The sequence below is a fragment of the Apaloderma vittatum genome, unplaced genomic scaffold, assembly GCF_000703405.1.
Source record: "Apaloderma vittatum isolate BGI_N311 unplaced genomic scaffold, ASM70340v1 scaffold11164, whole genome shotgun sequence".
Classification (NCBI taxonomy): Eukaryota; Metazoa; Chordata; class Aves; order Trogoniformes; family Trogonidae; genus Apaloderma; species Apaloderma vittatum.
Window position 1 is genome coordinate 27,947 of NW_009710980.1, and position 12,150 is coordinate 40,096.

General features: G+C 45.5%; 1 protein-coding gene across 1 annotated transcript in view; it reads left to right on the forward strand.

Moving 5' to 3' along the window:
* The window catches only part of LOC104272474 (transmembrane protein 182-like), a 14,060-nt gene extending 2,168 nt beyond the window's left edge, over nt 1-11,892 (forward strand). Inside the window, exons 2-5 of the mRNA XM_009867480.1 lie at nt 746-863; nt 2,861-2,959; nt 5,421-5,558; nt 11,663-11,892. Of these exons, the coding sequence (XP_009865782.1) occupies nt 746-863; nt 2,861-2,959; nt 5,421-5,558; nt 11,663-11,892 (585 nt within the window). The remainder of the gene's footprint in view (nt 1-745; nt 864-2,860; nt 2,960-5,420; nt 5,559-11,662) is intronic.
* The last annotated feature ends 258 nt before the right edge of the window (nt 11,893-12,150 follow it).

Genomic DNA, 12,150 nt, shown 5'->3' on the forward strand with positions numbered 1-12,150 from the left:
GAGAGAAAGAAGGAAACCTTTTAGACTGGTGATTGTAAGAGTTGGGCTGTCCTCTGGCATTAAGCCAGACCTTACATGGATCCTACAGAGTAGCCAGAACATCTGAACTGTTGCGTTGGATATTCCTGTTGCTTAATATTCCCTACGTGGGAATCAACCTGCTTGCTCCTGGTTACAACTGCAGTAATATTTGCTTAAGGAAAGTGTTTAAGGAAACCTTTTAGACTGGTGATTGTAAGAGTTGGGCTGTCCTCTGGCATTAAGCCAGACCTTACATGGATCCTACAGAGTAGCCAGAACATCTGAACTGTTGCGTTGGATATTCCTGTTGCTTAATATTCCCTACGTGGGAATCAACCTGCTTGCTCCTGGTTACAACTGCAGTAATATTTGCTTAAGGAAAGTGTTTAAGAAGTAAAATAGGCCCAGAATGCTCTGCTCCCCAAAAAGCCCATCCAGCTGTGGCCATCAGTGGTTTAAAGGCATTAGAGAAAGAAGAAACTATTTTGTGTGAAGTTCTGCGGCACGATTTGTTGTCAGAACATTTTTTAGCTGTGGTACTACACAAAGTCAACACCAGCAGCTCGCTTGGTGCTCCCCAACCCCTCCAAAACCAACTCAAACAACAACAAATGGAAAACCCAACAAAAAATGAAAGCAACAGCTCTCTGAGCAAAAAAGACATGCTTCCCACCTTTCCACCACAATCATTCCTGGGTCATCTTGGGCTTTTGTTCATCCGCAGGCTGAAATACCGACAGAGGTCAGGAAGGAGATCCTCACTTTCCATCACGAGGGCTTCTTCTGGCGGTGCTGGTTCTTCGGCGAGGGCCACCCAGAGACCATCTGGACCTTCTGGTACAGTAAGTACGATGCCACCTCGCCACCTCCACAGCATTCGTTCACGGTTTGAACCACAAACAAACAAGGGAAGAGCTCCCAGGGATGAGGAGGCGGTTGTCTCGATTTCATCTTTTTTTTCGTTCTCGTTGTCTCTCAATCAAAAGGAAACTTGCCTCACCCTTTTTGTGCTCTTTTTTCAACTTGGGTTTTGCTCTCAGAGGGTCGTTGATGGAAATGTAGGAACCTCTTGAGGCCCTTTAATCCATCATCTACAAAGTTTTGGTGGCTTCTGCGAGGAAGGCCAGCTCTCCCCGCCTATACCTCTTGATGTTTGTGTCCAGCTAAGATCTGCTACGTCTGAGCCCGCGCCTTTCCTGGGCATTAGCATCACTTTTTTGTGTTTTCAACCCTCAGGGTGCTGAACATGATGTCAGCACGGGGAAGGCTGGACATGCACCCTCGTGGTCTCCCTGGGTGCTCAGAACCTCTAGCGATGGGCAGGGGTGGACTGCAAGGAGCCACAACCACGTGCTCTTAAGCACCCAAACCCTTCGTTTTTAGCTCTTACCCATTTTTCTTTTTAAGGTCATTGAAATTACACGTGTGAATAAACAGGGATGGATGCAAAAGCATTTTTTTTTTTTTTCAGAAAGCGCTTTCACTCTTCAAAAAAAAACTTGAAGGAGAAGGTGAAACCTGCTCTGAGACACCAGTCGGTGCTGACTGGGGGCCCACGTGCAGCGAAGTGTGAGTGAACCAGGTGGTCCCACCAGAAAGAGCAAGGGAGTGAGACATCCCATCCCACAGCACACCTGGCACCGGCTCCCCTCCATTAGTGCACCACGGCTAATTAAAGGACAGCCTTTCCCTGGGATGCCACAACCCTGGAGAAATATTGGGGATTAAAAAATAAACCCCCAAAACCATTTAAAATAAGTTCTGCAAAGTTTTTAAATGCTGCAAAAGCTTTGAGCCTGGGCTCGCTGATCCTTCGGTCTGCTCAAAAATGCTTACGCACCCGCGGAGCAGCCTGGTCGTAGGGTTTTGAGCTGCAAATAATGCAGGTTCCCACAATAAATTTACTCCGTGGTGGTTGAATTTTCAGATGACTTTGCTGTCCCCCAGTCCCTGACCTGTGTCCCCTGTAAAATCTTGCAGGAGCAGTTGTTGCCACTGTTCAGCAGAGCAATGTGAGATTTTTCCCGCAGAAGCCTTTTGATAAAAAAAGGACAGGCTTGAGAGAGGGAGTTTGCTATCTAATTACATTATGTGGAAATACATGATATAATATAACGTTACCTGAAGTAAAATAACTCTTTCTGATAACTGGCAAATATGTGTTACTTCTTTAGGTATTTATTATAATAGGATTGATCATGGCAAATTAATTTGCTGCTCTCGTGGATGTAATAATTAATTCAATAGGTATTCCATAGTCAATTTAGCATGAACTAATGTCCACCTATTATAAAGTGTTCCTTTGAGCCGAGGAACATATTTAAATAAGTGGCCAACCATTAATTAATTCATTTAACATTCATTCTATTACTGTTAATCACGATAAGCCTCAGTGGTATTAATATTGATGGGGCACTTCCATTCTAATTGTGCTTTCCCGTCTTACAAACTGGAGGTCTTGTAAGGTAGCTTGTTCTGGTACCCAAATTCCCTTGTCCCGTCCAGGGGGTCTGACACAATTTCTGAAGAAAAGCAGCAGTGGGAATATTCACCTTGATTTCAGTTACTCCATGTTTCATCATTTATGTTCTCCTGGGTATGAAGATGGGGAGATGCACCGAGGGAGCAGTCTCAGACCCTGTTATATCTCCCCTCTTCCCTTCTCTCATCATTATTCTTTTGCTTATTGAATTTCTATCCAGGATTTCTTTACTCTCCAGCCTTCTGATTTCAGCGAGGGTTCCGTAGGTTTGGCAGAATAGCACGTTGCACCCAAACAGCCGTAAATTTGCAGGAAGTAAAAGCGAACCGAGATTCACTTGTTTGTTCTTTTTTTCAGCCAGCCAAGCACACCCCAAGTTCTGCATGCACGGCTACCTCTTCCCCATGCCCATCGCCCTCGGACCTTTCCCCCATCCTTCCTACGACACGACTGCAGGTGGGTTTTCTTCCCTCCTTTCCCCAGCGTCTGGGCAGAGATTTTGGTGTCGGTGCTGCACTTCTCCCACTGTAAATACATGAGGCTGAACATGACCAAGACTTTTGGAAAGCTCCTTTACCAACTGACCTTGCTCAGTTGACTGCCCCAGTTGACTGAGCAGATCCAGATGTTCTCCTGCCTCTTCTCTCCTTCAGAGCCGTGAGACATGCACCCTCCCAAGGGTGCTCAGCACTTACCCCTATGGGCAAAGCAGGATGCTAAAAAAAAAATCTCCTTGCTCACTGCAGGGAGCTGGAGGCCAAGGGCTTCAGCCCCACAGCCAAATCCAGACCCTGCGGGCAAAAAAGGAAACGAATTTTTCCTGGGCTGTTGGCTTGTGGCAGCCCAGTACTGACTCATTTCCAGAGTCTGGCTCCCCAGGAGAGCTCTGGTTTTGATTTGTTGCAAGACAAAATAAGCAAACACTGGCATATCAGTTAAAGACCAAATTGTTAGAAGACTCATGGAAGAGAGCGGCTTATTTTTAATGCACCGAATACGATGCAGTTGGAGAGCTCTCCTTTCAACCGGTTCCCTTTTTATTTATGTTTCTCTATATTTCCAGAGTTCTTTAATGAATCAGCTGCTGTTAGGAATTTTAATTTGCTAAATTGGTGGCAGCAGCTAGAATTAATTCAATGATCTTTTTTGAAATGAATTGATTTCTTTAAATAGTGTGCATCACTCTGCGTTGCCTCGGGGGATCCGGGGCAGGCATACTGCACAAACAAACATCTTGACCTTTTCCTTAGCCTTTAGCAGTACCTTTTTTATTTTTTATTTTTTTATGAGGAATTAATTAAAAGAACCCACAACATTTGTCATGTGAGGGAGAGCAGCTAGTTTCTTTCGCCGTGCAGGATTCCTGCCTTGGGGAACATGCCGTGGTGGAAAATGGATACGAAGGACCTGTCGATGGCAGAAGGAGGAGTCTGTGTGCAGCAAGCAGGAGGGTTAGGCAGGGGGAGGTTTGGTTTTTTTTTTTTCTGCTTAGGAGAGGCAGGCGTGACGTCTAGATTCTGAATGATCCTGCTTGTCAACATCCTATTTTTTCCCGTACTAAATAAAGGGCCCTGGAGGCATCTGCCCTTGCCTGTCAGCCCTTGCCATGAAACCTTCTGCAGCTGACGTGCCCATTGGGACAGATCCCAGGGACACGAGGAGGTCCCAGCACCCACATTCAGGGTGAGGGAGGAGCACTGGGCTCCTCTGCTGCACCCACCCTGCTGCAAAACATTTGGAGATCTGCAGCGAGCAGACGTTAATACTTGTTTTGTTTCAAACCAGCCCGTCCTCATGGGTAAATGATGACAAAACAGGAGGCTGTCCAAGAAGAGGGGTCCTCCAGCTATTACCTGCTCCAGAGATAATTCTGCCTTATCTGCATCCTCTTAGGCTCCCTGAGAGAAACAGGTGACAGGAGGTTAAACATGAAAATGAATTCTGTGGTTTTGGAGAGTTCAAGATACTTATCTCTCCCTAAGTGGCTCTCCTGACAAAATGGTTTCAAATGAGTAAAATGCATTTTCTCTGTATCGTTTTTCTTTCAAGTGTGAATCATTTCAACATTACCCACTTGCTTGTGCTCAGCTTAAATCTCTCTAACTAGCACTCCCGAAAAAAAACAATGGGCAGAGTGAGACGCCACGATCTGAGGGGATCAGATAAATCAGGGCAAGGGGGAGCAGGGTAGCAGAAGGTCTCCTGAAGACCACCACCTCTGGCCAAGGTTTGCAGCAGCGACTGGGAGATATTTGGCTACTGGGAGACCAAAATCAGTGGGCTAAATCCCTTCCTGTGGGATGTGACGGACTATGCTTGCTCGGCTCCGGCTGCCATGGTCGCACAAAGTCACAGCGAAACCCCCAAATCCAGCAGAGGAAGAGGCAGCCGTTCTCTTGCCCTGTTCTCTCGCTTGGAGCCAAGCAAGGCCACTAGTGGGGGAAATCATGATCTCCCATTTCCCCCGCAGTCCTGCTGTCAAAATCTGCCTTTATTTTAGACCAGGAACCTGGCACATTCCAAAAGCGTTAATTAGAATGGAGCAAAGGTGTGGTCTCATTCCCCCTCTCCCAGTGGTGCTATTTTCTTCCCCTTCTTGCCAAGCTCTTCCACTCTCCTCAGGCACAGGGGGTCCTTCATTCTTCACCCCCTTTCATGGTCTGAATCCCTGGTGAACTCTCCCAACCCCTTGTACTCATTCCAATCCCGTTATGGTAGGACCAGGACGTTCAACCTGAACTTGCACCAGCTCTATGCAACAACTGGGAGTATTCAAGGCCGTAACGAGAAACGCTACTGGCTGTTGCTGAAGCAGGAGTTAGGTATGGACTAAAGAAAAACACTTCTCCTCTCCTTTCCTCTGACTTGCATTTTTTTTCTTTCTTTTTCTTTTTTCTTTTTTTTTTTGACCTTGCAGTCTACAGAGGCTTTTGGACGGCGTTCATCGTGCTGGCGGTGGCCGCCGGGCTGGTGGGAGGGCTGCTGCTGGTCTGCGGCGTGCCCTTCGTCAGCCCCAGGTTCTACAAAGTCGGAGGCGGATTCCTCCTGGCCTCGGGTAAGCGATGGTGACGCTTGGGGACAACTGGGCAGGGATGCAATGGCAGTGCTCTTCTTCGCGTAGCTGGAGCTTGGGAAAAATACTTCTTTTCCCCATGGAAACCAAAGGAGCAGAGCTGGTTGTTTTAAGAGAGTCCACAGTGTGTTAAATCAGCCACGCTGTGTTCCCGAAGTCGGCCTCTGCGTTTTTGGGCCTCTCCAGTCTCTGCCCTTAACATCTGGTAGAGCTGGAAACCCGCTGAGCGATGAAAGGCGAATCCGACGATTCAAAACGGAAGGGCTGGCTTAATACAACCTGAAAGGATGAAGCGGTTGGCACAGCAGGAAAATGAATTAAAAATAGGCATTTATTCATTATTCCCACTGCCATTACAAATGATTCCACTGAATTAGCACATGGGCTTTTTGCTTTTCTGTGTTTGAGAAGGAATAACTGGCTTGACTAGTAGAAATACTTGATGTAACAGTGGCTCAGACTCAGAAAAAAGCTTTTTTTCTGACTCAGGCAGCAAAAGACTGGAGTTCAGCTAAGCCACGCCGAGGAAGGAACTTCGAGATGATCTCAGGTCTTTCTCTGAAAAAACACTGCTTAATTACAGATCCTGCACTGGGTTCTGCTTCCTCCTAAACGGCACAAGTCAAACAGGAGCCAATGTCCTCGCTCCTGGCTTGGGCTTTGGGTGTCCCCAAGCATTTTGGGGCATAAAACATTCATAAAGTATTTAACAAGAAAAGTCTCAACACTGACCATGGAGGAACTCTACCTAAACTCCTTCCAATCTCGCCATGCCCTGCTGGTATTATCTTCTGCCTTTCCCCCCCATTACTTAGCTCCCTATCCATTTTATAGCTCCTTTCCTAATTTCCATCTCCTCCAGATGTACTAATGATTAACCATGTGACACCAGCTGAGCTGCTTGTTAAAATGAAGCTAGATGACATCTCTCTAGCTGTCTAAAAAAATCCAGAAGGCACTAAATCTCTAAGGTTTCTTCCAGCCCATGCCATTCTATGATCTACGATCTATGATCTAAATCAATTTGACTCCACCTGCCTCTGTTAATTCTCTTTGCATTTGGTCCAATTTTCCATTTGCTTCCAGGGCTTCAGTTATTGATGCGAGGGCAACAAGCTGGAGGGTATCTGCTTATCTCTCTCTTGGGGAGTTTAATAAGTGCTTGGTTGGGCTTAATTTTTTATAAAGGCAAATTTCACGTGGTTTTACACACTTGAATTTCATTTGGGAATGCAAGATGTCTTGCTGTGAGATCTCCATCAGGTACCAGCACCTTCTACTGAGTAGTGTCGGCCGCTCCATGTGTATGTGTGTTGAAGTCATCTCTTCTTGGGAGACTGGGGCCAAACATCTGGAGCCTCTCAGATGTGACACTCTGGCTGCTTCAGTTAAAGCCTCACCTCTTCAAATCACTCAACTTTCAGGACAAATGAAAAAAATGAGATCGAAAACCTCCTGGCACTGGCCTGATAAGCAGAATATCACATGGAAAAGGGCATCGAGTAATATTGAGTCACTCTATTCGATCCTTTTTTTTTTGTTATTTTTCTTGCATTTTATTGGACTACTTCTTGATTAAAAGGCTGGGGCATAAAATGTGACACTTTTTAGAAGAGCTGATTATGCATCACACAAACCTCTTGGCGTTAGACAAAGATGCTGCTGTTTAAATTGAAGTTTGTATTAAAGCAGTTTCAATCTGAACAGCAATCATTGTTATTAACTGTCATTAGGAGGAGTGAGTTCAGCTAGGAGAGACTTCCTGCTTTATTTTCCATCTAAATGGTAGCTTGGAGAATGCAATACTGTTTCAGCATTTTTAGCAAAGTTTACTTAAAGTTTCAGCTGATAATTATTTTATTTTTGGGGTGTGTTTTGGGGGTATCCTGAATTTGGATCTCTGAATCCTACTTAGCTCTAGATTCCTGATGGATTCGGGATACATCCCTCCACGGTTATTTTCTTGCCGTTCCTTCTAAAAATATTTTGCATAATTGCACTAAGCAGTAGGAACAATAGATTTAACACAGCTTCAACTCCCAAGCCGTCCCTTTCCTTCAGATAGTGGGATGTGGAGCGACGAAGCAGGAGTGAGCGCGTCTTGTCTTCTAATCATGGCCCGTGGGTCAGTGTTAATTAACCTCCCTCACAGAAGTGATCTCTCCTTGAGGAAGTGTGAAAAACGCTGGCAATCTGTAGAGTGGGAACGTGGTCTGGCAGTCGGATGACGAGATTGGAGCACCACGGCTGCAAGATGCCCCGGCCTCTCATCAGGGCATCCTTCATACATCAACTCCCTCTGCCCCGTTTGGTAGCAGCCCACGCTGAGGTCACGAAACCACGTCCCATTATTGCAAAACGATGCAATATTTGCCTCTGAGAAGCTCTAAAGACGATGTTGGTTCAAACGCGCTCCCACACGTGTTTATGGATAACCAGCCTGACGTGATCTTGAGGAGTCCGCGTGTCCTTCCATCACCGATGGGAATTCGGCATGTTAGAGTGAAGATTGGTTCAACTCAGATCGATCCCTTTGGGCAATTTTAGAGACCGAGGGCAACTCCTGAGCGTGCAGTGCTGCCCTAACGCATCGAGATCCTCTGCTTAAGTGAAAAGTTGAGCAAGGCTCTACATGAAGGTTTGTTTAGAGGTGAGGAGGCTGCTCTGGAAGGAACATGCAGGTGTTGCGTGGGTGTGTGGTGAGTTTTCAAAGCAAATGCTAAAGATGCATGTCCTAGGTAGCATCAAGCAACCTAAAGAGAAGCTTAGTATCAGCTTACTTTCCACTGGAAAGCACAGACCTGTGATGGGCCATGGCCACTGTCCAATTCTTCCAGCTGCTGCCATCCCAGTGTGGTTTCTCCAGCGTCCCCGCTAGTATGTCAGCGTGGACACACTCGCACCCTCCTGCAGTGCCAGGGTGGCCATGGACTTTTTTCAGCAGGTAAAGGCAGCACAAAAGCCTCTCCTGCATCTTCCAGAGCCGTGTTGTTGTCCTGCGATAGGAGCAAAGAGTGCGCTCAGCCCTACCTGTCCTTCAGCGTCAGGGGGTGGCATTAAAAAAAACCCCAACAAGGCAGCTTCGTTGTCAGTCCTATGAGTTTAAGTGCTGAATTTTGTGCTCAGATTCCTCTTCCTGCATCAAGCATCTCTATTCTGGCACTCTCGGGCTCCCCACGTGCAGCAAAAGCTGACGGCTGTAGCCCTGCCCTCCGTTTCCTCGTTATTAACATCCTTAAGAGGCAACTAGTGAGAAAGGCGAACGAGTCAAAGTTCATTCTTCTCATAATTAGCAGATTACATGAAAATTCAGTAGCTTCCACAGGATAAGAGTTAAAGATTGAGTTCGCTCACCTGGCCCTACAATTAGCAGCTATAAAGGTGTCGCGAGGATATCAAGTGAGAGAAAGACAAAGCCCGACTCCAATTTACTCACGACAGAGGTGCAGCTCTCCCGGGAGGGGAGCTTTAGCGCTGGGATTTGCTGTCCTGCCTTTAGCAGCATACGAAGGAGAAAGATTTAATACCCAGTTTCAATTTTTTTTGCAATTAGCCCCTCCCCAGAAGATGCTGTTGACCTCATCATCACGGAGATGGAGTTTCGCCGTTAATTTTTTTTCCCCCATGCTGTCCTAATGAACAAAGAGGGAAAGGAAGAGAAAGAAAGAGATCACTTGGCTGTTTTTTCCAGTGATATAAACCCCAGGGATGCTGAGAGGGGCCTGGGGATGGTCTGGTTTGATGAGGTCCTGGCTTGCACTTACCCAAAACCAACACAAGTCGTGTGTCTCAGGCATGTGTGCCCATGCAGGGCTCATTCTTTGGGCAGAAAACAAGATTTATTCTCTTTTTTTCCCAATTTTTCATTTTGCTGCCCAAGGCAGGAAGAAATCTGCCTCTGTATCTAAAAAGCCATTTGGGACTGGAAAGAAAGGAAGATGCCTTTCTGCTGCGAAGTCCCCCAAAAGGAAGTAAAGTCAGTCAAAAGATGATAAATCCTGCCAGAAATAGCATTTTAAAACAACGCCAAACAATTTGGTGGTATGTGAGTGAAATATCCTTATACTTTCATCATGAAGCATCTACTAATGTCTAAAAGCATGATGAATTTTGAGCAATTTGATGAATACTCGTGGTTGTTCCAAGTAAGCATTTTTTAATTTTTTTTTCGCCGAGAGGTTTGCAGCGAACTGCTCTTTCCGCACTTCCACCGTCCTTCTCCAGCTGCAGCTGCCCTTTTGAATTCCTTTTCTCGCCGAGGAGACGGTGCAAATCCCAGGGACTCCTCGCCGCTCGCCTGTAATTATTGCAGGGAAGAAGGCTGCTTCCTTTACGTTTTCTTGTCATTTTCCCAGAGTGTGAAAATGTTCTTAATTTAGACGCCGTGGCCATGCCATCACCTCCAGCACCTGTTTAATAATAAATCCTTCCGTACCGAGACCTGGCGCTTCTCCTGATGGTGCCACCGGCTCACATGGCTTCCCCGCAGCAAGGATTGGGAGGATTTAATCTGGTTTCTTCAACAAATGAGACTTAGGCCATTTAAAATGTCCCGGGACATTTCAAAGCCAAAATTTCTGGTTATTTAAAGAAAAACAGGAGAATTCAGAATTATGCTACCCTACCCATGTCGTCTGTCCCGCTGGGCTTGGGTTTTTGTTTGCGTCTCTTACGGTAGGTATTATAAGATAATGAAATAGAAATTGATCTTTAAAAGAGCACTTTTCAAGGTTCAGTTGCTATCTAATTAATTTAATTTTAAATTACATCAGTAATAAAGACTTAATTGCCTTCTTATCAATATATTGTATTTCGTAAAGGGCATGTGACTGTTTAAACGTGCAGTCGTTTCCTTACAGTGGACTAATCGGTATTTTAAACACACAACTATCATATTAAGTGTATAATATTTATTTGCGCACTTAATTTCAAGTGGTATCAAAATCTCAATGAACATGTAAATGCTACAGCAGCTGCTCTTTAACTCCTAGCCCGCCTCTCCAGCAAACATCAAGACTTTTCCACGCGAGGGAGAACATCTCAAAAAAAAACCCCAACCTGTGGTGATGCAAAGTGTATTTGTACGGTTACACCAGTTTTTCAATCACTAATGATAAATTTGCAGTCTTAGGGTATAGGAGGCAGTTTAGTAGACATGGCAGCTTAGGCTGAGTAGTTTCAACCTCTATATAACATCTAGTAAGGACTTTAAACCCTCTACACCGCCCCTTAAGTCTCATTTTTTGGCTGCAAGATGTGAGCTGGAGGTTTGTAGCAGCAAACGTGCCTCTACCCATTATAAACAGAAACACAGTGAAACGCTGTTTTCTCTGACTGAGATTTCAGGAACCACCATCACTAAGCAGATATATCAATGTCAAGCTTTACACGCTTTCTTTGCTTAGCATGGGAGTTGGATTTTGCTGTGTAGAAGCTGCCAGGAAGAATAATTAAATATAGTACAAGCTGCCTTTGATTTAAAAATTGCAAGGGGAGGCATTAAATCCACAACACATCCACAGAACTGTGTGGTAACTTGTCAACCAAATGAATTTCAAACTGTTGACTTCTACTGTAAAAATATTATAATCTGTGATGTATTTCTTTCATATATGCATGTGTATGTCTGTAGATCTGTAAGTTATACGGCACCATTAAAAAACAGCAAGCTCCTAGCTGTGAAGTAGCAACACCAGATATTACTGAAGGGCTTTCACATCTGTCCTCACATTGTCACTATTTCATTTTAATGTGTGTTGACTTTAAAATGCACCGTGGATATTCCGTATTGCGACACGGTAAATGATACTGGGACCACAATAGTTTTTTTTTCGTCACCTGCTTCATGTCGGGGAGCAAGACCTGCAGCCTCCGACAACCTGAATTACGGAGGAATGAGGTTCCTATGGAGGCATCGAAGCCCTAAAACTCGACGGGATTTTCAGCTTTTCAGCTGTGACCGAGCTTTTGGTGCAAACAACCATGGACCCATGAGAATAAACAGAAACATGCTGCGCTTCTTTCTCAATTTTTTATTCCTGCGTTTTCGTAGATAGAGAATAACTCATCTTTGCCTCTCTTTCCAGGAAGCTTATTTCTCCTGCTCGTGTTTCTCTTTGTGATGTGGAAGGAGTTTGCTGCCGATTTCCAGAAGTACATCCTGCTGGAGAGAAGCGAGAAGTGTGCGGACGCCGTGCCCGTGCACGTGTTCTACGGGTGGTCCTTCATGTTCGCCGCAGCCGGGGTGCCCCTGGTTTTGCTTTCCGGACTCCTCTTCTACCTGGTCGGCAGAGACATTATGAAATCCCTGGAGTAAGACAAGTTTGCAACGCTGGAGAAAAACGGTGACGCTCCTCGCGATGAAATGCACACGAATTTGAAGGACTTGCTCATTTTTGTAGCTGTAATTGTCAGCACGGGTGCAGGGTTACTCTTGGACGGAGCAGTGAGCATCCAACCACTGCTCGTCCAGCCCCGGCTGAACAGCCAGCTGCAGCATTTTCACATTTTGGAGAAATTTAGATATGTCTGTGGGGTTTTGCATCAGTTTTCTCTGCAGCCTGAGGAAAAGCCT